The sequence below is a fragment of the Mycteria americana genome, chromosome 10 (assembly GCF_035582795.1).
Source record: "Mycteria americana isolate JAX WOST 10 ecotype Jacksonville Zoo and Gardens chromosome 10, USCA_MyAme_1.0, whole genome shotgun sequence".
NCBI classification, from domain to species: Eukaryota; Metazoa; Chordata; class Aves; order Ciconiiformes; family Ciconiidae; genus Mycteria; species Mycteria americana.
This window is the reverse complement of record NC_134374.1, coordinates 23,376,473-23,404,357: the sequence shown is the minus strand read 5'-3', so window position 1 is coordinate 23,404,357 and position 27,885 is coordinate 23,376,473. Positions and strand designations below refer to the sequence as shown.

The 27,885-nt window shown below is 35.3% G+C and overlaps 1 protein-coding gene across 3 annotated transcripts in view; it reads right to left on the bottom strand.

Annotated features, from left to right (window-relative positions):
* Positions 1-27,885, bottom strand: part of CHM (CHM Rab escort protein) — a 99,813-nt gene that overhangs the window by 4,120 nt on the left and 67,808 nt on the right. The window contains exons 15-16 of one of the 3 annotated variants that reach the window (XR_012777265.1): positions 24,768-25,022; positions 8,649-8,756 (exon numbers count right to left, since the gene is read on the bottom strand). Coding sequence is in view for 2 of the 3 variants with exons in the window: in XM_075512878.1 (XP_075368993.1) it covers positions 24,816-25,022 (207 nt within the window). In the remaining variant the exon portion in view is untranslated. Of the gene's footprint in view, positions 1-8,648; positions 8,757-22,897; positions 25,023-27,885 lie in introns of those variants that run through there. The other 2 variants (XM_075512878.1, XM_075512877.1) reach the window with 2 other exon arrangements.

Sequence of the window (27,885 nt, the reverse complement as noted above, 5' to 3'; positions counted from 1 at the left end):
ATGAGAAAGCACAGAAAATACTGTACCACGTTATTTGAATATTAAAAGCAGTGCCAAAACTTTTGCAATTAAATGAATTACAGATAATAAAAAATTCGGTATGTTATAGATGTTCAGGAAGTTTCTCTACGGTAGCTGCTTACTTTACACAGGCCTGTCAAAATTTACCATTTTGATGGTATTTTTAAAGAAAAATAGGGCTTCCTTCTTAAGGTCTTCAATTTCCTTGTTATAATTAAGACTTTAAAAATTTATTTCAGTAAATATGATTATAAAACAAATAAACTCATTTTTAAAGAAGCCCTGGTTCAAGCATATGATCAAATGTAGAATAATTACATCAAATGAAATTATGACTTCACTGATTCCAGTATTTTTTTCTATAGGGCTTTCATGCTTATCTGAACTAAATATAGTGCTTAATACATTTTCTTGTAATATAAAACTGCAGCAATATTTTTAACATCTTTTGCATGCAAGCATTGATAATAAAGTATGATTTTTAATGTTGTATGTAGCATACAAGGAACAAAAATGGTGCAATTTTGTGGACTTATTTCTACATAAAGGATAGAATAATTTATAGGATTTATTAAGGCTATAATGATTAAAAACTCAAGGCAAGTTAAATTTTCAACTGTTGTTTAATTTATGGAATGCAAGCTTACATTGCCTACAAGCTTACATTGCCACAGAGAAATGTTTATTTTGTGAAATCTAGTAAAAATAGTTTGGAGTTATTTCTAAATGCTAACATTATGCAAAATGTGCATTTCTGCAAATAAAACTCACTGTTTTTTATGTTATATTGCAATAAAATCAAGACACACATCGTGAACAAGACTTTCAGACCAATTAGGCATACAATTACATGTGCGGAAGGCATGCACAATTGTGCAGCTAATTTGTGCATGAAATTACTTTGATTGCACATACTAATTGGATAAATGTGTGTGCAAATGCCAGTAGTCATTTGTGCTAGCAATTATCCAATGTGCATACATAGTCATGGCAACTGCATGCATAAATTAGATGCAGTCTTGCATACCTAACTGGTCTTGGTTTTTAATCAGAAATCCTTTCTTTCCTCTACCAGGTCACTTGGACACAATATTTTTGGAAATTTCATACTTATTTCTTATCCACATGAGCCAAAACAATGAACATGAGCATTACCAAGTAATCTGATTTTTTAATGAACAAGAAAAGGAAAAGAAGGGAGTTCTTTTCTAGAGATACAGCACCTTATATCTTCCTTTGATAAGGGAGAAGATGAGAAATATAAAGCAGTATAAAACACAACAGAAACATGTAACTATACTTTCATGACACCTGAAAAAGAATTACAAAATTTGTTTGTAGGTCATAATTTAAAAATTGAGTAAGTGTGAAAAAATTTCCATATTCACATGGGGGTTTTAGGTAATTCTTCCAGACATGACTACCATGCTTGCACACTTAAGTTCAGTGTTCACAATCTACAATATTAAAATTAAAAGAAATTCTTCCATGTAAAAGCAATGGATTGGAATTAAAATACATATCCATACAAACATATAGGTAGGCACCCAAATCCTGAATGAATCCTTAAAAGAAATAATTGTTTACATTATTTCTTTCACATCTAAAGAGCTCTTTGAACATACATAGATAGATAGTAAGAAAATGTCTTTCAGTAAGAATGGGCTATTCAAAGGAGTTTGAAATTCAATGGGAGAAAAGTAGCATAAAGTCCTTTAAATCCTTGGAAAATCCTCACGTAAACAGATATTGAGCAGCAAAGGAAAAAAAAAAGTGTAAGGGTGAAGTTTGGGCAAACTCAGTATTATAAATCTACCAAGATTAGTAAATTGAGTGCTTACACAGCAGTCTCAGGAATTTTAAAGAGATTTTTTTTCTTCAGTCAAGCAAGTTTATTTTGTTAGCAGAAGGCATGTTATTATGATTCTATCTTATAAATGAGTAAAATGGCTTCCTCCCTCAATTATTGTCTTCAGTTCTGGTCATACTCTTTCCAAAAAAAAAAAAAAAAAAAAAAAAAAGTACAGAACAGACCAAAGGGCTCTAGAGAAGAGCAACAAAAATGATCAAAGCTACAAAAAAAAATTGAAACTGAAAAATCAGACATTTTTCTTTAAAGTTGAGATGAGTAAGAGAAGACATGATAAAGAGATAAAATAGCGAACATTTAAGAACGTAAATTAAGTGGTTCTGTTTACTCTCATAACAGAGGCCAAAAATCGAAAGGAAGTACATTTAAAGCTAACCCCCCCCCCCCGCCTTCTTAAACAAAACTAAACTATAATTAATCTGTGAAATGCATTGCCAACAGATATCACAAGAAACAAGGATCTTACTAGTGTTAACATGGAACTACACATCTCTAAAAATTGCTAACATCTGCAATTGTACCAATTAACTTTTAGGAAGGTTTTTTCCCCAAACCAAAAACCTACATCTCTTCAAGATAAATTTTTTGTTAGAAGATGATTTTAAGGTATCCTTTTAACAAAAACCATGTACTTACTTAACAGAAAGTGTTTCTCTGAAATGTCTCCACACAAATTCTACTCTGGGTGATCAGCATCTTGGTAGCAGAGAGGAATGACAGCTCCCCAGCTAAGACTTTCAGAGAAGCTGTGCATCTAAGGTAGATCTTGATGCTAAAAATAACATGTCTTAAAAGTATTTACAAAGATCCAAAAAAGCACCTCTGCAGATTTCAGTAGGGAAGCATCTGGTATCAGCTGTGACTGACAACAGGATACTACAATACATGAAAGATTCATATAATCATGACAATTGTAATCTACTAGCAGTTTGTCTCCTCAGTGGCTTTTTGGGGTTGGTTTTTTTTTGTTTGTTTGGGTTTTTTTTTTTTTTTTTTAAAAACAGTGGCTATATCATTGTACATCTCCCCTCCCTATTTCTACCCTCTTTTCATTCTGCCTCCCAAATGTTGTCTGATAATGCTCTGCCTAACACAAAATTATTTATTTCACCTTTAAGGTAATCAGAAAACATGGTCTCTTTTGGAGTTATCTTTAAGGTCAAAGAAGTTAGGGTAGGGTAAACTAGCTTATAACCTGATATAACACATTTCCATTGTGGCCTGTCAGCAGCCGTTATGCCTAATACTTGGCAGTTTCAAGACACAGACATATTCCATCTTTTTATAAACCACAGCTTTCAGCATTCCTTCATCCACTCACACTTACTTTAAAAAAGATGGAGATCTGAACCGAAACAGTTTTAATCTTCTGTGTAGATGTCACTAAATCTAAAGTTTCACTGAAAAATCACTCTAGTCCTGTAGTGATTAAAGAGCTTAAGAATTCCAGGAACACACAACGAGCTCTTGCTTACGTGGAAGGCTATATGCCACTCACGAGGGAAAAGTGACTTCTTCAGCATTTGACAACTGAACTCCAGAACAAATCATTTCATTGCTTAGTTTAATACAGTAATAGCAGCAGTGTGTTTGAGTCCGCTGGAAAAGCACTGATCGTAAGTAGTTTGTCTGATAATCATATGGTGGTAATCAGTATATCCATACAAAATTTATTATATTACTGTACACTAGCAGAGATTAATAGTTAGCAGGTACTTACAGCAATTAAATATTCTTGTGGTTGGATTTTTTCATTTCTCTGAATTGGTAGTTAAGGACACTATAGATGTCATAAAGAAGATTTGAAAATATAGGAAAACATAATGATTAGCTAGCTATTATTCCTAAATGATGTACGTCCTATGTCCTTAAAACTACATCTAACCTGAAAAGCTTAGAAAATGCCTTTTGTAAACTAAGTGAAAACTTTAAAAAAAAAAAAAAAACACCTTATGTAAGAAACACAGAATCTGGGTTTATGATCAAGATTCTATGCACTAACATTCTTAGCACTCACCAAGGAAGGAAAAAAAAAAGTATCTACGTTGCTAACAGTTTTAAAATTCTACTGTTAACTTAAAAACAGAACGAAAGAACTAGAAACAGCTTAAAACTGATTGTCTACTCACATTCTCCTGAGGAGACCCTTAAAATTATTCCACTTCTCTGACCAATGAAGAGCCACTACTCTTCTAGAAGGGAAAAAAACCCCACAACTTAAAAAACCCTCAAATTCACTCCACAGTTAGATATTAACCTCTTTCATGCCTGATAATGCCTTGGCACATTGTTATCTCTTGTGCTATGAAAAATAACTAAAAATTGTTTTCTAAACATTTTATCCAAACCATTCATGATGCTACAGGCCTTCTGCTAGATCTCCCCACATGCATTTCTTTCTGCAGCTGTAGAGTTCTGGTCTATTCAGTCTGTCCTTGTAAGGGACCTGCGCCATATTGCTGATTATTTTCCTTACAACTTTTCTGGTTTTCCAAAATGCCTTTGGGACTAAGAATATTTCTGAGCCAAGATATAAGTGAACTTCATAACTAGTAAGGCCTTACTTTAGCAGAAGGGTGTCTTAAGTTTTTGTTTTCCATTTAAGTTTTATGTTTCTCTTTATGAGTGGCCACTGGGCATAGTAGCAGCACAGAGCTGACATTTTCAAAGAAGTATCAAGACCTCTGCCTTGATGATTAGAACTGAGTTACAACTACCAACCTGAAAATTTACATAATGTTTTCCCTCCCACATACAGTTTTACTTCAAGTAGTTTTTTCCTTAAGTAGAAAACTCTTGATTTTATGGCCTATGCAGTGGTAAATCTGTGGGCTAAGCCAGCCTCTGATACCTAAGATACCCAAATCTCATGCGATTTTGGGCAGGTCACAACCTCCTTGTTGAGTTTTCTGTCCTCTCAAATGGGGATAATATCAGCCCTATTTATGAGGTTTGCAAGTGTGCATCATCCCACAGATGTGTACTAACAACAGTATTATAAAAATACTATCAAACTAACAAACTATGCTATGTATTGAGCTCCATAATGTTGAAAGGAGGTGGGAGAGGAGGTATTTGGATTTTGATAGCTTTTATATCATAATAAAGATGGAGGGATAGCAGTTTTGGAACTTGTTGATATGCATGGGACTCCAGAAGCTCCTGTTCATTCACTGCATTGCATCTATCATGGCTATTCTCTTCCAAGACATAGAAAAATGATTCAGCAGAAATTGAAGTTCCTCATTTCTATGCTGCAAGGGCTCATATTCATTTTCAGGGCAGTCCACAGCCTCAGAAAGATAGTTATTGTTAGCATGGACCATTCCTGAAACCTGAGATGCCCTGCTGAGGACACTCCATCAACAAAATCACAGTTGTCCTGCTCCTGTGTAAGTGATGCCCCGCTGTCCTCACAGCCTATTAGATTGTACCAAGAAAATGTGTCCTGTGTCACTTACTGCTTCTGAACTCTGAATTTTGAGTTGTTTGCTGCCATCAGGTGTAACACAGTTCTCTTCCTTTTTTCTCCAGATGGCAGTGTTCTCTACATACAGTGGAGAAAGGAGGACTCTGAAGTAGTCTATTACATCTCTACTGGTAGAAAGAGCCTTTTAAAATGCTTAAAATTCTTATACCTTTACTCAAATATGTACGTGTTACAACTACTATCCAGTTCTAGCAGAAGTAGGAAAGAAAAATTCAATCTTCCAGCACTGATTACAAAAAACTAGTGGTTTGGGTTTTTTTAAAACAGATTAATTTTTAGCATTCCTTCCATGGAAATAATGTGAAACAATAGATGTAGTGAAAATGAATGTCACACATAGATCTTGTGACTATTTACAACTAGAACTGCAGTCATTGTTTTTCTTGGATTTTGAACTTTAAAATGCTTGCACAGAAAAGACAAACTAAGCATCTTGGGTTCTAGCTTATGTTTTCAGTCAAAAAGACCAAAAGAAAGTATGGAGAATTTGAAAGCAAAATGGAGTAACTATGACACCGGCCAACTGCAATCTCTATCCCTACCTTGTTTCATGTTCAGAGAACTTTCTATTTCTCTCTAAGTTTCAGCCCTAAGCCATAATTTTGTACATATCCAGCTTCATGTCTGACTACATATCAGCATTTGAATTTTTTTCCTCTGGAAATATGTATTAAGTGGTATAAAATGACATAGTAGTCCTCAGAGCCAAACGTAATCTTTAGCAGTAAAAGTAATCTTTAGCAGCAGATATAAAATTTCTAAAAATATTAAAACAATAAATGATCTAAATGCATATTTTTCTTACATTCCAGTTTAGGCAGAGCTTGCTTCTTTAGACAATCTCAGTGGAAAGAATAAGAGGAGAGGAGAGGGCTATGTTTCAGTTTAGCGTCACTTCAGTGACTGCTGTTTCTCATTTAACAGAAAGGCTCTTCCAATTCAGCTCAGTTTCTTGCACTCTCTTATGTCCATCAGCTCTTTCCCAGTCTAAGTAAAAACAGTTTTGCAGGTTGTTGTAAAAGAGATTAAATCACCACAGCAAAGAGTTTGGGCATTTTCCCTTCAACTCCTCCAATTTCTCCTGAGACTGCTGTTTTGAGGCGCTATTTTTCTCCACCCATTTTTCAGCATGCCTTTTCAGTAAATTAACCAATAAATTAAAACACATCTCTGTAATCAGAGCAGTAATATTCAGAAATTACCATGTATTTTTAACTTAAAGTTAAAATTTACAGAAATTTACTTTAAATGAGCTATTTTGATTTCCATGTCGCAGTCATAGAATTTCAGTCTTTAATTCCAGCAATTTGTTATATGCCCTGTATGGGCTCATATACTTTGCAGTAAGGCAATTCAGACTTTGTCTGAAGACTTTTGAGAAATAAAAGCCATCACTTTCTCTGGTTGCTTGTTTCATAGTTTCCAATTATGAATTTACTTCGCTTGAGGGTCTAGTCCTTGCTGTGTTTGCATTACAGAGACTTTAGTACACAAACCTTGATCCAATGAAGTTATTTGTACGTTTAGTTATCCTATTAAGTTCTTTTTTAGTAGCTCAGCAAGCCAACCTTGAAGTCTCTAATTTACAGGTGTTTCTCTAGCCTGACTCACATTTGAAGCTCTTCCCTACGTTCTGTAAGTTCTTCAACACTGTTTACAATTTAAATACTAGAATTAATGAGAACACACTGCAGAATCAAAAATGAAAACATACTAGCCTCAGCAGTACATAAAGTAATTTTTATATTATTATCAAATTTATCCTCTATTACATAGCATTTGCTGGAAGTTTCTGTTGAGTCACTTACTACCATTATTTTTAAAGCCTTTTCAAAGTCACTTCCTTCCCGGACATAGTGTCCGTTCTGTAGTTATAACCTATTTCCCCCGTTCTACAAGAATACATTTGCCTACAGCAGCATTAACATGTAGTTTATTATAATGGCCAATGCTTACCATTACAAGCTGTATTACTACGCATAATGGCTCTGTCCTTGTCAATGCTTATTAAGCCATAATCATTTTGTCAGTGGCAAATGTTCTGAGTGGTAGTACAATATTTATGTTACATTATTGATAAGAATATTGAAGAACATAATACTTTTCTACCCTGCCAGAAATACTGCCTTTCAAAGACTATTTCCCATTGTTAGCTCCTTTGTGAGGTCTCTTAGCTGATTTCAATCCATTCTACATGTGTTCTATTCATAATACTCTGATAACTTTGTGTTCTAGCAAAGCCAACAACTTGCATATAAAATATATATTATATCTGTACAAATAGATGTAATATATAAAGGTACAAATACCTTTATGAACATTAATCTTGAAAAGTGATATAAAATTCATCTAATGATACTTGTCATCCATAATACAATGCCAACTGTCAAAAGGAATGGAATGGAATTCCCTATGAACTTTTTCTTTTCCATGCTTTGCCTGGGATTACTCAAATTAATCAGCCTATAAGTAATTCCAGACCAATCACAAACTCTATTATAAAACAAAAACTAGAAATTGAGTCTGGTAGAAAATGAGCAAATAAGCACTTGGAAAATATCTAGTTTGCAATGATGGGACTCATAAAAATTGGAAATATAATTACTAATACTTATTTCTACTGTGTATATATTAAATTTTAAACAAGGTGCAAAAATGAATGCATCACACTAAAGCTAAGTTCTATAGGCTAAGTTTATATGTGAATAGCACTTAAGAAGCTAAGAATGCAACAAAAAATTGTTAGAAATACTGCAGACAAGACAGGTTACATGAAATTAGGCGAGAATAATTTTGCAAAAAGTTAGAGTAAGATTTGAAAGCATTTTAAGAATAGAACAAGTTTCTTCCTAAAAAGCTCTACACATTTCAAGAAAAGCTCATTGGAAGCAAACTCACTAAGCTTGTTCTAAAAACAGAACCATATACAGACTAAATGGGTACTACAGATGAAATATAAATTGAACTACTACAGCACTTGTATATGCTATTCAAACGAATACTAGCATTTTTTTTTTTTTTTAATCAGTATTAAAAGAATTCTTCATTTTATTTAAGATGTACCTTTCTTTTTTTGACCAGCTTTCAGTTTTATATTAATCCTACTAAACTACTACCACTTAAATGGCTGTGTGTGATGAAACAAACCTGGTGCATAGACTGAGAGAGAATATTTTCCATATAGATAAAAATAAGTTATACATGTGATAATTTTGTGGTATTTTTCTGAAATGTCTAAGTGGTTTTTTTCATTGTCTGAATACTTACAAAATTGCTGCTGAAAAATAGAGTTAGCCAAATCCTACCCAGATGACACTACGCATCCGTGTATTTTCTCATTCTCTTTGATGAACACCGAGCAGACAACGCAGCCATCTGGTCAGGGAGAAAGAAATTGTGTAAAAATGAGATATGCGTGTGTAAATAAAAGATTGATGAATGAAGCCCTGAAAGCTGAGATGAAAGTGAAGCAGAACAGACAGGTAAATCATTCTGATACTTATGTTAGTGCTGAAATTATGTTCCTCTACTTTCTACTTTTTTTTCTGCTGACAGCAGTGCAGGTGACAAAAAATACTTTCAATTTTGCTGCTGAGACAAGTGCTGGAGGTTAGCAAACTGTTTTAGTTCTATTGCTGAGAAAGCATGCTTTAGTCAGGAAGAAGTGAGAAAGTTTTGTTGCTTCATCTTTAATTACTTGTGATGTATCCACAAACTAGTGTGCTGATGGTTATTTAGCTATGAAGCTCCAACTTCAACACTACCTACAGAGCAATCTAGGATGGCTTGCCAAAACTGAAGCTGAGTTTAGAAAAACATAACAGTTCTGAACCTGTTCACTTTAACTCAGACACAAACGGCTAAATATATCTTCTTGCACAGAGTTTCAGAAGTGGTTTTAAGCTGGATTCCTTCCCTGACAAGTCTCTGAATGTTCTGGTGTTAAAGTATGTTTAAATAAAATATTTTACAGGCAAGCTTCACATAAGAGCCCACTAGACTGAAAATGTCATTAGAATCTGTTTTTTCATCTGAAGATCTACAATTTGAAATCTACAATGAAAATGAGATCTACAATGAAAGATACAGTATCTAATGAACAACTAGTTTAGAAACTGAAGAACCCTACTTGATGCAACTCCTATTCTATTTCAGCAGGAGATAAACTGACTCTGAAAACCATATTCTTTGTCATCACGTAACTCGGTGTTTCCCAATCTTCCTTTTCACTATAATTACTGCGTGAGACTCCTTTTAAATGGTAAAGTTTACATTTTGGCAATGAACAAAAAAGATGGTGGTATGCAAAAAACCCACTACAGCTCATTTTTCACATAAACAATCATTGTCTGACATTACAGAAATCTTACTGAGTACACCTAGAACTACATCACTGTAAGAAGAAATAAATGTTAACTACCCATCTAACATCTGAAATAGCCACTGCTTATCTGTTGGTGTATTGGGCATTATATGATTTTAAAGCCAACAGCAGTCTCAGTTCAGCAATCTTTTGCATAACTTTCATGAAACAGACTCATTTTGTAGATCAGCAGTATCAATCTTATTTCTTAGTTTATTAAGTATCTCATACAGTGCTTGATATTTAGTGTAAATTATATAACCACGCAAATCAACACGTTTAAGAAGTTAAGCCTTTTTGATTGACAATTTCATATTCTGTGGATATTGGTTCCCTTATAGTTTAGGATAAAAGACATTTTCTAAAGAATGACCTGAGCCAAATCTGTACCACCTACAGTTTCAAAGATGTAGGAGTCTGAAAATTAAGGTACGCAGAACTTCAGAGCTGTAAAGTGACAGAATTCAGCCCTTCTGGCTCAAAAATCACAGGCCTCTACCATTAGATCTAAAAGATTTTTTCCAACAGCTGTCGGCAGTAGCACATCTACTGCAACTAAGCAGCTCTGAGTCAATTAAAAAAAGCAAGAATATAGACTATGTGTATCACTTCATTTGCCAGAATAGTTTTAGGGGTAAGTTTTCAAGGGCAGAAGCAAGCATTTGATACCAGCCTCTTCTCTGACTGAAGTCAGGCATCTAATTCTAAATTAGAACTTGGAAAAAATCTTGTATTTTATGTTTTTTACATATTAGATTACTGTGCTTACTGTAGCTACATTAATTATAAAAAAATAATAAAGCAAATTACTGACAACTGTTGCTGAACAGGGCTAGCAAGATAACCAAATATATCAAAGCTAAGCCTATGCATTACTAAGTACCATCAGTAATATCTTTTAAAGATTTTTTTTTTAAACTTACAAGTGGTAGAATCATAAAAGATTCAGAATGCATACAATAATTTTTAAAATACACTGTTATAGCAATGATTTGTAAAGAGATTTCAGTAAGAAGTACATGACCTTGCCATATTTCTTGACATAAAATGAATAAATATGTTATTTTCTTAAAACCAGTCACATAACAATGATCATATGTAAGAATAGGGCTTAGCTAAAAACTCAATTCCACCTGTGCTTGTTATATACGCTCCTAACTATATGCCACCAGGAAAAAAGATTAACTTCAGACTATGAAGCCAGCATTTCTATCCATACATCCATTCTAAAGATAATATGTACAGAATACAACATTACCTATCAACAATGAAAACATTTTAAAAATTGTTAATGTTGGCTAGAAGAATAAGTAATGTTCAGAATGGCAGCGCCTGCACGCTGAAGCCAGCATAATGCGATAGCGTTAAGAATGCACAGTGTGCTTGTAGGAACTTCATGTACGTTATAGCACCACACCAAGAAGGAAAAGAAGACCTGTTGTTAATAATTTATTCAGCACATAGGGCTGCTTACTCAAGACCTTGGCACTGGGGAGAATTCAGTATCAATTGTAATCACTACCTATTTTTATTTTGAACTGTTAGGAAAGAGACAAAGATAAAAACATGTGGAAGCTTTTTACTGAATGAACTGATGCTATGGAACGGTGAAGAGCAGCTGTCATACTGTATCGCTTACTGACACATACAACAGATCACTGTGGATGACATTTAGCAATGCATGAAATGCCAGAATCACAAAAGAAAAATGACTTCCACGGATGTCAATCAGCTACTACCTCCTCAAGTTTGTATTTTCTTTTAGAGTTTTTAATGCCCATCTTCATCTTACAGTAAATATGAAATATTGTCTTGCTCTTTAGATGCAACATGTGTGCTCCTTTCATGCCACACAGTGTCAACACGAAAGATAAATCTCCCAAACACTGATAAAAACTTGTGTCCTCATGAGTAACTGTTTAAACTTTTAAGTATCAAATCCCCTTTGCCTTAAGAGTTCATTCACATCTATGACAGGGAAAGAAATACCTGAGTATTTCAAATACACGCTCCCTTGCTTATGACGGACACTAGGACAGCTAACAGGCTTTACCTTGTTTTCAGTAGGTCACAATCCTATCACATGCTGCTTAAAAAACAGAGCTGAAAAGCCCCAGAACCCTACTGCAAAAGAACAGAGTCCCTGGTCGCACCCTCCACACGCAACTTGGAGCCATGGCTGTATTTCTGTCCTGGCAACAGCTTTTCCAAAGTGTAAAGATGGTGTAACAATTACCCCTTAAAATAATTAAATATTTGTGAGATACCTCAGTACAAATAAATACTACAGTTGGTTGTATTTAAACAACAACAACAAAATTTTACACTTGGGAACAGACATTTACCATACCAGCTTCCATCTAGGCATTAACATCAGTGGTAATGCAAAGCTCTTGAATAAAACATACTACAGACTTCTCCTTGATAGAGAAATGCTAGGAGATCACCACACAAATTACTATAGAAATAAAAGGTATAGAGTAACTTACCTCTAATTTTAGCTAGAAGGAAAAAATGGGAACAATGCTTTAATCTGAGCTCTACCATTTGTTCCTTCCACGGCCGTAGGGAAATCAATTAACTTCTTCAATTTGTTTTTGCCGGTTATAAAACAGAGATACTAAAAATCAGCCGTCATATCAAGACAAAAATCAAAAGAATGATAAAGGTGGAAAAGAAGCATAATTATCATTAATCCCATGGAATGAAAAGAGAATACTCTCCTGAACTTCCTGAAACAAAAATGAAAAGGATTATTTCCTTCGAGAAAAGAAGTGGCAAACCACACAATTAACCAGCGATAATGTGTGAGTCACCTGGCACATTATTTTATATAGGACCAAGAAGGTTACTAGACATTACGGAAATAGAAAGAGACACAGTCACTACCTTGAAGAACTCAACCCAACATAACTGTAAGTCAAATGGACAAGAGGCAGGCGACAACTGAAGTAGCGAGGGCAGGTGGCTGTAAAGCAGCTACGTTCTCTTGTGAGGGCTGGAATGCAGCACAGGAGGAGTACGTTTTTTTTCCCCTGTTAGGCAATGCAATAAAAGTTACATCTAGTTTAGTTAATATCTTGAATTCAGACACATAATTATACTAAAAAATTAGTGATCTTATAAGTCAGTTTTAAAAAGGTATTCAAACCTTGGGATAGTGCATGAAAGGAAAATGAAAAAACGGGAAATTGGATCAAGCTGGTGTAATTATGGTAAAAAAAATTAACAAAACCACTCAGAGCACACAGGAACGGAATGGAGTTGAAAGCTGTGCAAAGCTTACAAGATTCAAGTAGTTAACAGTGCTAAGAAGAGGAAAGCAAGGCAAAACTTGCTATTGACATTAATGAAGCACTCAAAAACTCTGTGACCAAGAGCCCAACAAGCCGACAATTGCTCACAGCCAAGACACTGCCATCTACATGAGCAAGAGCCTGAGTAACAGCCAGCCATGCTTTGAAATCAACGGGTATGGGTAGAAAAGAATTTTTTTTTGTAAAAGGAATTCTACTTCCGTTGTATTAAATTTCAGCTGATGTCAGGACCTCCATGACACCAGTTCTCTAATTCAATCTTTTGTGCCCCTCAATCTCCCAGTTTGAGACATCTTCATAGAACTGGAGGTCATCCAGTTGCTCCTTGAAGCCTATCCTAGGGCTGGGAAGGGAAATTTCCCAGAAGCATGTAGGAACAGGGCAAGGCAAGAGCAAAGTAAAGGTGACTGGAAGAAGGATGAATATCTTGGATACTAAGCGACACTGAAAAGCTTGTAGCTAGACAACATCTGAGCAAGGAGAGAGGCTAATGGGATGCATTAAGCCAGCCTGCTGCCTGTAGGATGGCAGTGCCTAAAGGCTGAAAGTGGTAGCATGGCTCAGCACTCCCTTTGCTCTTCCTCCGAGTACTGTGTTCAAACATACATTAAAAGCAGAAATGAATGAGGAATGAAGATGTCCTCTTCCCTTACTGGGATTTCTTTCCCCTCTGAATCAAAGAAAATAAAAAACCCAAAACAGTCAGAACAACCAACACACAGGCAAAACCAGCAGCTTGTCAAGCCTTTTGCTGTTTTCTTTTTCTCCTTCACAGGAGGACTTCTCTTATCCTCCTTTTGCTCACGGGCACATGAAAAACATAATAGAACCACTATGAACATGGATTTTTTTATTTAGCTAGTTTTTGCAGAGTATACGGTAAGATGAGAAGTGGTCAAGAAGTAAACGCAGCAGGGTAGAAGACTGAACAAGCAGAAAAACTAAACATTGTAATCTGATACTATGCAACAGTTTCAGATAAATGTGTTTTGATGATTTTGAGCAATTGCTTTCAAAACAGAATGTGCTGTTGAAAAGGATGCTGTAGAAACATATTTTACATTGAAAGGCTTTGTGAAATTATGCAATCTGTAAAAACTGAGAAATTTGGCCTCTGTTTGCTTTCCTTCCATTCCTCATAGTTATTATTGCCTCATTATACAGTCATTTGTACGATGTTTTGGCAGACATTTACTATTGCATAAATTAAAGTCACTGAATCTAGTTTTGCCTACAGGTCTTTATGAAAACACCAGCAACATTTTTATTTGAATGTCAAAGTTTGTCAACCATTAAACTGATTGATTTTTCATTATGCAATTCAATAGAAGAAGCAATCTCCAGTCTGTATGCAACATTACTCTGAGAAAAATACGCATCTTTGAAAAATCCTTCCTGCTTATTCCTTAAAAAAAAAAAAAAAAAAGTCTCTTCACAAAGGAACTACCTTTTAAGGCTGGCTTCATACATTTTATTAATACACTAGCAACAGATACGATGCTGTAATTCAATTCAGCGAAACAGAATGAATTCATCTGTGGTAATCCAAAAATTCCAATAATCCTTTAAAAACCTTTCCAAGTGGCTTTATAAGAAAAATATCTATTGATTTCAATAAGAATAGGTTTAAGCCCTGCAGTGTGAAGCTACCACAGCATCCGTAACACCAACCAGACTCAATACGGTAAAGAATGCTCCTTCAGAGAGCAGCGCAGTACGAGCTCTCCCGGAGGAAGCCTCTCTCAGCCCCGCACTGAGACGCCACTCCAGTTCAGAAAACAATTTTCTTAGCTTGTTTAGTTCTTAGTCTTCTTTCCAAAATCACCAAGGATGACAGCCACAGAAGTGCCTAGAAGAAACTCAAAACTTACCTCAAATTCCTCTAAAAATCCACAAAATTCCACAGTTACATCCAGAGTTGCATTTAGTTTTCCCTGTGCGGGATGAGCTGGTCAGTGGTGGTTCATCACTTCAGCTCCTGTGGAGCTGAAAACAGTGAGTGCAGGCTGACCGCTGAGGTGCCGTAACAGCACTTCCCACTTGGCAGCGACCATTCTTGGCCAGAGAAGCCATTATTTATTGACTGCAAAGCTTCAAGAGATTCAGAGGAGCTACCCAAAAAGCCAGGCCTTCACTTGTGCCATCCTGCATTGCACTGCACCACAAATTTAGTTTGTTCATTTTTTCTCAAGAAGGAAGTGACGAGGTCATGTGTAACCACCTAGGAAGAAGGGGGATTATTTCTCCCTCTGGACTAACCGCGTACGTCCTGGACAGAAGAGGCATCAGGAATGCCAGGTAGATGGGAGAGGAGCGCCAAGTCCTTCAGCACAGCAGCCGAGAGGAGCAGGGAGCAGAGACACACAGACCCTCCTCCTCAGCGCTGCCTACAAACGAACCCGCTCCCCCCTCGCAAGGGCTCTCTTCCCTCGCTGCTGAGGCGTGCCAGCCCAGGCACAATCCAGGCCAGAGAGGAGACAGGCCGCGCCATCGGCAGCGGTGGCCTTCAGCCCCGTCTGGCAAGCATCCGCCATCAGCCTCACAGGGAGGACACCACAGCCTGCCCGCAAGTCCTCCGAGCCCATGAAGTACAAACTATTTTATCACCTCTCACCGAATTTTATTCCCGCCACCAAGAACACCCTACGTGTACATAATGGAGGCAGGGAACCAGCAGCACTTATATTTTCTTTACCCTCTATTACTTCCCCCTTATTATTCAAGTATTATTCATTGGCCTGGCAACATTAAACCTCCTTGATCATGTTTGACTCAAAGATTAAAGAGTGTAGAGCACACAATGAAAAGACCTGTTTAATTAAACTGGGACGTGTTACAAAGTGTAGAAATAGAGCCCTACGAGTACGCATAATTCAAGCTGTAAAAAGGTGAATTAAAATAAGGCTGTGCACAATATGTTCACTGTGTATATACTGTATTTATAAGTTAAGTGCAAAAGGACAGCAGGTGAAATACTATCCAAAGTAGGGCCGCAACACAATTTTAGGAGCTCCTTGAAGCGTACTTCATTCACATTTTTGTGCTTATTGATTTTTGTTACAGGTATCCCACTGCCTTTATTTAAAAGCCTTCCTAGAAAAGGAGATCATTTATGCAAAGAAGGTATTACAAATGCTTAGAAAAAGGCTGTGTAGAAAGAAATCCACAGAATTCATTGTCCATACTACAGAGATGACATGGGGTACAAAATTCAGCAGTTATTTTGCACTTTATAACCACAAATAAAGCACACATCCATATTTGTGGTAATAAACTGAAAGGTGAAGTGCTGTCTAATTACCTGATTTATAAGCAGTACCACACAATAAAATTTGGGTAAGATTCTGATTACTTAAATTCAGTGTCATAACTCCAAATAGTCTTCAAGGAGGACAGTATTTCAAACTTCAGACCTCAGTTTTCTGAGATTCCTGCTTAATTCAGTCTATTTCTTTTTTCTTTCTCAAAGGAAAGGATGAGTTAGGCTCTATTAAAAAAATAATAATCAATAATTTAAAAACCCCACATTTAGTGCATGTAGCAGTATTTTTCAGATTCACTGGAGCATGGACAATGAAACTGAAAGCTAACGTCAGGTTAGAGTAACTTTATTTTTAATTTAATAGCACAGTCAAAAGCACTTTACTACAAAAAAATTACGACTATCATTATGTCTATAAATAGGCAACCTACTGAATTATCACATAGAATGTTAATGACATTAGCATTAAGTCCTAATTAAACAATGAAGCAATATGCATTACAATCTGCCAGCAAAATATGCATAATCAGAAAAAGATTTTTTTAAAAAAGTATAATTTTATGTTATTTTTATTAAGCAGTAAACAAAGAGTTTGTGCTGATTGGTGAAACCTTACTTGTGAAACACAAGAAAATGTCAGAGATGGAAAAAGGGACTTGGCTAACAAAACATCTGCTATCCCAATCACGTTATAATAGTTGTATTTGATTTCTTCCCAGAAAATCGTTTGCACCTTTACTCAAGTATTACCGCTATCCATTTTTACAGTTATCATTAACACTGTTCATTTTCCTTTCTCAGATACATATATTACTTTTATATTTTATTGACCTCTCAAAAGGCTTCAGAAAATATCTGTCACCATTTTACATCTTTTTACTACGACATTAAAGGGAAATGACTCAACCAAGTTCATTGAGGAAACCAGTGCCAGAGCCAAAAAATATATCCATTTCTCTTGAATCCCAAGTTGATACATTAGCCACTGCTTGTTGTTACTCTTCATTTAAGTACTGCTTTGTCCCCCCTTTATTACATTTGTGCACATGCATGCATTTTCAGAGATGACACTGGAATAGGCCATCTGAAGAGATTTGATGCAAACCAAATTTTTAAATGTATAATCTACGCAGTGTGCATTTCAAGTGATATCTTAGCAGAGATGAATATGTCCTTAAAATGTAACTGAGAGGGCTATTAGCTTTTACCGTGCTCACATTTTCATTTTAGATTCAGACTGAGAGTCTGGAAAGTAATATAAGTTTTCCTGGCTTAAAACTTCTACGGAAAGAAAATGCAAGCATCATGTACAAGTGTCACCAAAATAAGTTATTTTATGATGGCTTCCTTAATAGTAGATAGTGTTTTTGTGGTTTTTCATAAAAGCGTTTTATTTTTTTGTCTTAAAAATGTATGATGTAATAATGAATACACCATTTTTAAAATTAAGTTTTATGTATTATTTCAGCATCCAAATATGGAGCAGGAAAATACCACTACTTCTCTAATAAGTTGCTGTAAGAATCATATAGTGGGTTCTCTCTGAATAATCTATAGTCTAAACATTATTCACTGAAGGTACTTAGCTAGGGCTTACACAAATTTTTGAACAGGAAAAAAGGCTGAATTCACTGGATAATTTATTCACAACAAAGGACTCAACCATGACTTGCAGTGACTTTCACACTACTGAAAAGTTCCCAGAGCAGAGAAATGTTTTGTTACATTGGTCTGACAGCTGGTCTCTCATCATGATTAAATGGCTTTCCCTTGGGTGAGCTCCAGAAATATGCTTGGGTTTGAAACAGAATACATTCAGAATTCCACATTGGCCATTACAAAGTTTCTTATGTACTCAGAGTCTAAAACATAGCACAGAAGTGTTTGGATTTGTGATTTTTTTAAATTTTTCTTTCTTTTTTTTTTTTTTTTTTAATGAGAGAAGACTCTTGTAAGCTACCCTTTTCTAGACTCAAGTTTTTAGTATGATGTCAGCCAGTAACAAAGAGACTGGTTCCTCAGCCTGGACATTCAACTCAGGTACAGAATACCAGCTTACCAACAAATACCACACTGATTTTATGGCTTGTAAACTAGGCCTTGAGGTACAATGAACTGCAGTCTAGCACGACATTATCCAGATGTTTTACCATTGTGCTAATATGACTTACTAACCTAACAGCTTCAGGATCAAGACAACAATCACTTCCAACAGAGAAGCACTTCTTAGTCCAGCTCCATGCTTAGAGAAAAAGAAAAGGAATGAGATAAAGCTACCGCTACTCAACTAGAGAATAAGCTTCCTGATGCTGGAGCAGCAAAAAAGCAGTTACAGAAGCTGAAGCCACATCTGTTAGCCACCAGTGGTGATTGCTACCATGCAATAACACCGCAGAAGAGAAATCTTCTCTGCTTGAGAAGACAGATGGAGTGTCCGTAGCCTTTGGCATGCCCCACTTACTGAACTCTTAACCATACAGAACAGAGGAACAGCACTAAAACCTTCTCCAGAGACCCAAATATATTATGAATTACGGGGTGGCACTTCAGAAGGAAGTATGAGATCCTGAAAATCTGTATCTAAAAATGTGGATGTTCTGAGATTTCCTAAATAATCAGCATTAGCTGTATTAACAGCACAACCTCCTTGCACCATGCCTCTTATGGTAATCAAAAGATTAGACTGTCACTAAGACAGTATTTTAGTTCCACTTGATGCCTAAATCTTTTTGAGTAAAAAAAATTCTGACAGGTAATAGGAAAAACTAAAATCAGGTGAAGAAGTATACTACTGAATTCAGTATACTGGCCAGTTATAAAATTTGCAACACTCTCAAAGGAGCTTTTCCCCAAGATCGAGAAGACACCTACATAAAACTGCCACTTGAGCAGCATTATATACACTGGGAGTCAACCATTGTCTATGCAACCATTGTTTACTCAAGTACATCTGGGGCTTGATATACATTCAGGTTGATACCTTCCATCTCTTTTGTCAATGTATGCAAGTAGTGTAAAATATATTGTCTGTTAGAATTGTGACAGGAAGAGTATTTTCTATTAAAGTCTCCTCTGATCAGAACTCCCATGCAGTCAACAACTGCATCTTCCTGGTTACTTCACTGTCAACTTTCTAAATCTCAAATGTCATTGAGATTTACAACATTCCTGCCTGGCTCCCCATCCGGATTTTGAAGAACCAGTCACTCTTATAAACAGGAACTGGCAGCCTGTAAATAAACATAATGGTGGAATTGCTAATAAGCTCTATTTCCACCAAAAGTAATTTTTTTGCTAGATATGAGGCTGACGATATGAATTCCACACAGCTGACCATTTCATACTACTTACCTGTACAGCTGGAAGTATCCTTCTACGGTAACTTTTTATCACATTAAAAAAGTTATTCTTGAAATCATACACACCTAAAGATTTCCATCTGATTATTGAAGCAATCTTACTATTAAAGGGGGTTGCAATAAATGAACATTTTATATCAGTGTCTCAAACTTCCAGTGTCGCAACTACTTCTACATGTTACCAAAGGTATTTCGCATTACTACTTACCCAAGGAATGCAAGCAACTGCCCTGCCACCACAACTATCTGACATATTTTTGACAGTTTTGGTAACAGCAGGTAATTCTAACTTTTGAACATTCTACAGTGGCTGATTTCTGCAAAAGTTTAAACGATAAACTTTTATGAGTTAATAATTTTGTCATAATATACACACACACAGAGCGATAATTAATACTATTGGAAAAAAATTCTGTTAAGAATTGTACACACACACAAATCAATTACGTTTCATAATGTGATCTCAGTAACTTGCTTCCTTAATTGGAAAATTAACAACTGCATTAACTGCAGTCACAGAATCCTAAGGAAAAATAAAAAAGGGCATCAACAGCAGATAACCCACCAGAATCTGCAGAGCGTATTGATAATTAATGGGTGAAGAGAACATTCATTATGGCAGAACAGCTACGAGGGATCTCTGGAGCAGTTTAGGGTAGTTCTGACACCAGAGTTTTTACTTTTTAAGGGGATGACTTGGAACTTTTCTTTTCCTTAAAGGAGAGTTTTTTATTTTTCAACGGAGCTGCTTTATGGAAATTAGATTTCATTCAGTGGTAACCATAGCAGGTAAATTGATAGAAACTATTGTAAAGAAAGAATTATTAGATATGAAAAAGCATAATATTGGGAAAGAGCTAACAAGGCTTTCATAGAGAAAAGCCATATCTCACAAACCTACAACAGTTCTTGAAGAGTCCAATTTGATGGATACGGAATATCCAGATTATAGTGATGCTAGCCTTCCCTGAAACTTCTGACAGGATCCCTCATTAAGAAACACCAAACCTAACCATCAGAGGTAAAAGGAAGCTACTATTGGTTGACAGCTAGCAAAAAAGTAGGAATCATCTCAAACCTGTGCTGCTGAATGATTTTGTAAATTATGTTAAGAAAAGGGGTGATAAAATTTGCTACTGATATAAAATTGTCAGGTAAGTAAAAACCTAAGATGTACTGCAGAGGATTATATGAAAGATCTACACTAGTAACTGACTGAGCAACAAGATGCACAATAAAGAATGGATAAACATATCCAAGGTAAACAAAAAAATAATACCCTTATTTGTACTGCAAAGTCCTCAGTGCATGTGCTAGCTATTACTCCATTTACATGTTATTCCGTTCTTGGTTAATTGTTGTTGCCTCATTCCGAAAAGCACATCTATATTTTCTCCCCAGAGTCCATAAACTGTTAGAAATTGTGTAGAAATCTCACATAGCAGAAGGGGAAATAAAAGTGCAAGACTCAATTGATCTCGGAGCATGAAGGTTGTGACAAACAGCCCCCATTTTATCCTCCCTCTCCCACTACAGCAATCTTGCTTCAGCTATTTCCATCTGTTTGTCTGTCTCTCCTTTCTTCTCTCCACCACTCGAGGAAAGCGGGCAGTTCACGTGTTTTCCCACTCCCAGCCTGGAAAAGTGTTGAGGAAATTCATTTTATCCTTTCACCAGTCAAGATTATGGATTGTAAGGGACCTAGTCTCTTATTGTGTGAAAACAGTATTTTAATACTTCTGACTTGCCATTAATCAATACACTACTAGCAAATTGTTCTTGAAATTAAGCTGTTGCAACTCCCATTGCTGATGTAAACAGATTTAGAGGGGAGAGAGAGGGCCCTAAAATGCAATGAGAGTCGAAGCAAAAGGAGCCATGCAACCTCCTGAGTACAGAAGTGAAACTGATACTAGCGACATAAAAAGAATCATTAGAGGAACTCTGACAAGATTCGGAAGTGTATGAAAAATATGAAATCCAATATAAAAGATAAAACCCCTGAAAATTCCCCAAGTCCTCTTCAGAGCATTTCAGTGAAATGGCACAAAGCACGCGCTCCATCACATTTCCACACAGGAGCTGACAGTGCCTGGACATTTCTGAATCAGCAAGTCTAACATGAAGGTATTTTTTTTCAAGGGTCAATTTTCCCATTGATGCAAGGAGGATTTACACATGCAAGTCCCATTAACATTAATAGGAGTTACCTACATAAATCCCCCTGCAATGATAGGAGAAAAGACCCCATAGTCTGCAAGGATCTAAGTTCTAATGATTACCTGTCAAATGGCCCTAAGCATCATCATCACCAGAAAAAGCAGACGTAGCAGCTTCATGGCTGAAAATACTTCCAAAGGAACAGTAACTAATTGCAGTCATACAGATAAGGCAATACAACAGCAGAAGGGAAAACGGCACGGAATTGACTGTTTGAGTATTAAGGGTTAATCCAATTAACCAAGTTAAAAAGAAAGTACTCATTAAAAAAGGAATTCAAACATATCAAAGCACTCCTTAGGAAAAAAAAAAAAAAAAGGAAAGGTGTGAATATTGTATGAGCTCCAAGGTGCTTGAAGGATAATACAGCTACTTGTTTAAAAATTCAATTAACCTTATCTTTCTTTAACTTGATTTATTAATAATCCTACAGATAAATTGCCAGTTTTTAAAAAGTCATGTTATCTTTTGAATACATCCTGTATGACAAGCCTTAAAAACTACTTCAAATAAGCCTAACCCTCACTTTGTATGCTTAAATCATTCAAAGCAAGAACAAAATGCAGTTCAGTGCATGATTTCTGTAAAATACAAAGATCAACAGTCTTATCTACTGCTATCACAAGTGAGCTATTGGGTACTCAAGTACCATAGGAAAAACATTTTATGTTTCCATTCACCATACCAACGAGACATGAAAACAGTTTTTAAGCAATCAATGTAGTGTAAAGTCACAGTCTACAACTTGTAGATTATTCCAGCTTATCTAAAATCAAATTTGCAATATTTCCAAACTTAGCTTCCCGTGGACACAAAGCACTAAGATGCTGCTTTATGTAAACTCACTAACTTATATAAACATACTGTCACACAGGTAAACTTCAATCTTATTACAGATGTCAACATGATGAAAGTAGACAACAGAATTATCAGGAAATCTCAGCTAACAAATGAACCGCTTTTCTTGCGTAATTGAAAGAAAACACAGAAAAATGCACTTGCAAGCAAACCTTTAATTTTCATCAAACCATTTCTTTGTAAACATAGAAGATGAAAAATTCAACTATGATCCCTATTATTGAAAGACAAACAGGAACTAGGTCCTCCACTTAGTTCTTTTACAGATCTGTAGATGTTCAATACAATTACACTCATGCTTTCCAATACACGTAAAAATTACAGCTAAATGAAGAGGCAGCCTGCTTATTACTATATATAAATAACTGCTCAATCACAAGCATCCAAAGATAACTGTTGTTTAACATTGGAAATATTTCAACCACATATTTTTCTGAGGACTTTGGGATTATACACACAACGGTACCTATCCAATAAAACAAAGAATGTAAACACTAACGAACTGTTTTTTGAAATGCAAATTGGACAATGTATTATGATGCAAGACAAAGTGAAGTTAACTGTATCAGTTATGCTGTAAAAAAATAAATAAATTAACCTTTATGGCATGAAGCCATTTTAAAGGCAGGCACGTGCACTGCGAAACTGTGCAAAAGCCTGGATTTGTCAAGTTCAGGCAGTGCTGAATATTCATTACTCAATGGCATTTTTTATTTACGTACAGTATTTAAGCACTGCTAGAACTATATCTAAGTTCACGTAGAAGTTTAAACCCCGACTCATCAAAATTCACTGATCTCTATATTTAGATATACTACTGATCTATTGGGTGTACATTTTAAGGTAAATCTTTAAGTAAATGCTAAATATTCTTCATCATCTGAATATCTAATTTCAAGCATTGTTCAGAAGAAGTGCAAGTTTATCATGGTCATTTACAACAGCTTTCTCATTTTGTAATTTTTCATACAAACTAGGTTTATAAATACTTCAATAAATTTTACTGTATAAATGCTTTACGATTTATCATTACAAAATGCATAATTTACAGCTAACGCACTAATTTTAATCCTATTAACTGGGATCAATACAAACCTTTGGAATTATCAGCTGAACCTTCTCCCCACCACAAAAAACCTCAATTGATGATCATCTAAACTTCTGAGACACCATACTTCAAAAAATTAACTACTGGCTTATTAAAGGCCCAAACACTGCAACAAATCCAGGGAAGCTAACAACACGTATGCTCCATTTATGATTTTAAATTTTGTTGGGAAATCTAGCATTAAGTTTAAATTGTGCTGTTTTCCTGACTACAGTAAATTAAGTCACTAGTGAAAATGTGTGATCTATTAGATCTTATTAAAAAAAAATTTGAATGTAAAATAGTTTCATGTGAGGAACATCTACTGGATTGTATTTGTTTCTAAATTGTGGCATCAGTTTCAAAACCATACAAGAAATCTTTCATTATAGAAATTAAACATGGCATCTATTACATATTCTAAAGCCACTCTACAACTGTCAATATTGCTGCCTTTAAGTTCCATTCGTAAAACCACTTTGAAGGACAGATTGTGAAGCTCACCTTCAACTGTTTAATTAGCACAGATCCAATGATTTTTAGTAGAACTGTGATACGTTGTATCAGCAGATCATCTTCTGACTGGTAAGCAAACTTGCATATTTTTTCTTTTGATTAGTTTCGACTTGTTGCCTGTTTAAAAGATTGAGGATTCCTTCCAAGATGTAAAACAAAACCAAATTCTCTCAACAAATCATGAATCCTATTTTAGCATTTTAAATTCAAATGCTTTGTTCTATGTTTTTTGTTTGGCTACAAACACCCCTGGATCTGGTGAACCTATGACTACTTAGAAATGTCTCAGCTATTAATGAAACTATTTGATGAAGAAAGATTATTCAAGCTAAGGAAAGTAAGGCAACCGCAAATAATACGGCTATGATTTTTTAAACCTCTTTATCTTACCCTTCCTCCCTTACATTTTAGTTTGGGTCAACCTCCTCTTCTACTAAGAGAACAGAGCTAATTTATTCTTCATTATCTTCTTTCTTAACAGCAGTACTACCTCCGCCACTGCTTTCCTCAGTTGAGGGTTCAGGTTTTGTATCTGGTGAATTACTGAATCCAGACTCTTCTGGTGCAATCTCATCTTCATCATAAATAATATCTTCTGGATTTGGTGGTGGTGGGCAAAATTCCTCTGTAGGAAACATTTCTTGGAAAATAGCCTCAGCCTATTCAGGAAAAAAAGCATAAAATAAACTTTACCTTGAAATGTAATAATACCTTGCAGCAATATTTTACAGATTTTTAAGATTACCCTCTGTTCTTTCAAATCAATAGTGATTTAATACTTTGACAGTATTGTAAACACATGGGAAATCCATTCCTTCTTGCAGTCCTCAAAAAAGAAAAAGCAATCTATCCTTTCACATTGTTCTACTAGGACAGTCACAGCATAGGGTTTTTTAAAAAATGCTGGCCATTCTACATTGTATTGAGAACAAAGCAGCTGATTTTTTGCAAGCAAAATTATCTTTTCCACTATAAAAATATCCCTAGCCGCAGTCAAATGCAAAACATGGGAAAGATCTTGCCTCTTTCCAGAGAGAAGAATCATTTTCACATGACAAGCAAAGCCAGGAAATTATTAATATGTACGATCTACATCATATCTATAGGGAATTCCTTCTTAAATTTAAAAACTACAAAAAAATTTCCATTTCTGTTTCTCTGAACAGCTCAGAGATAGCTCAACTGAGAACTATTCTTATCTAATGGAATTTTATCATTGAAAATATATGCATATTTGTATAGGATACATTTATAATTTATTCAAAAAACATGTCTAATTTCAGTGTATTATGTGCATACACCTACGTGCACAAATTGCGCCTTTCTGAAAAGAACTGTATAAGCCATTGTTATTTAGATAAAAAGACAGTTACTCTTAAGATACAGCTCAAGGATTTAATTTACAATGCCACTTACTCTTCATGCCATCAAGGTTTAGAAATTAAGTACACACGAAAGGTCAAATTTTTTGACCACTGCAATGAAAGACGTTAAACAGAAACACATTCTTGATAACATCAGGGTAGCTGTTATTACAACATACAAAATACAACTACAAAATCTGGGAGAAAAAGAACCAAAATAATATGAACTTAGAATTCTGGAGAACCAGACATTTTATACAAACAAAGGAGGCCAAAAATCCTTTAAAAAACCCACAAGAATGCAAGCAGCTGTGTTAACTAGTGTTATATAGTTTTACATGTTCTTGTGCAAATAACCTATCTATGAGCTTATAATAATAAAAAAAAAAGAGCTAGAGATGCTCAGGGATCTATTTACTGAATCAACACGCACTTCACATTTTCATAAAGGTTTTCTTTTCCAAGTCCTTAAGCTTCTAACTCAAATAGAGACAACTGATACAGAACACAGTTATGTTTTGGGTTTCTAAAAAGACAAAGGAATACTGCCTCTCTATTTTGTCTATTTAGTAAACTATGCCGTAAAGATGACCTGTGATGAGAGCTCCTACTTAGGCAAGAATGCATTTAATCTTTATATTCATACTGCTACCAGACACTGCACTGAAAAAGCTGACAGTAGGGTCAGTTAATGCCAACTGCAAAGGCTGATTACATGATGCGGATTCCTGGACAAGAGGGAATTGTTTTCAGATTAATACATCATTGAGCATGTACCAAACAGCTTTCTGTGATAAACTTCACTGCCCACCAGCAGTGGATTTGTATCACCAGCACGTGGATGTAGGACTCCATTATTAACTGCTTAAATGACCCTGTCTACTCTCAGTTGAATTTAATTTTTCATTCTGCTTCCTAAATTTCACTCTTCCATACCCATTTGAAACTGTTTAAAACTATTTAGATTAGTATATGAAAAAATATACAAAAAATTCTATTCTCTACTTCAAACACACGGGTTTGTAATTCAAAAACCTTGCCTAGTAAGTCTAGGGGGCAAGGGGCTACAAATATCCTACAAAAAGTTTACAAAAGTAAGGTTTTGAAGGTAAGAGAAAGACTTTTTATTTCAAATCTGCACTTGTCCTTGAAACTCCAAAAAATATACTTAAACTATTATCTTTAATAGAATATTGACAAAAAGTGTCATACTTTGCACTAAATATATGACAAACTAGAGCAGACAAACATTTCCTATGCAGTTCTCAACAATTATTCAGTCTCCAATTAGTCGCGAATATCTGCTCCAAAAATGGTCAAATAATTACGAGGTTGAACGTGGAAAGAAATTCTCAGTATGTTATGTAGGACATCATGACATTGATTATAATTGAACAATTTAATGGTATAGAGTGCTTTCAGGTCTACCAATTTTTTAAGTTAACCTTATCCAGCTGAAGTCATACAGAATAACAAATAATAATTTAGCGGCTCCTTCATTATAACATTTTTGATACTTATTGTAACTAAGTTAGTAAATAGTTCCTTCAATATTTAGTAGTTAAGTGTACCAGCTTGCAAGTGTGTACATTTGAATTAAGCATTAAGACCTAAGCATGTAAAGCACTTGCATCTATACTCTAATTTAATAACTCTTTGCAGCTGAACAAAACTATGTTTTGTTACTGTTTTACTGTATCCCAGCTACGCACCTTGACAGCATGTAGACAAGCTGTATGAGCTTTCATAGCACTTTTACAGAGAACACTACCAAACTAACAGTAGTTTGAAATACAACACACTTGAATAACTCTGAAATCCTTCCAGATATAGAAAAAAATGTAAACAGGTTAAAGGACAAATATTGGCATGACAATTTTAGTGCTTCCTCTTACGAACAGTTTTTAATTCCTCTTTCCTCTTATGAAGATGCCTCACAAAGCTAAAATACTTCAGGGAAGATACTACTTTAGAACATGATAATTCATGTCAGGTTGTAGCAGCGAAAAAATAGAAAACTGGAAGCCAGATGCTTTACCTGATCCATACATACAGAATTTGAAGGAATCATAAATGGCACTTTACATTTTATTTAGCCTATCCTCAGGGCAAGTAAAAGCAGATGTCAAAATTTATTCAATATTATACTAGGAATTTA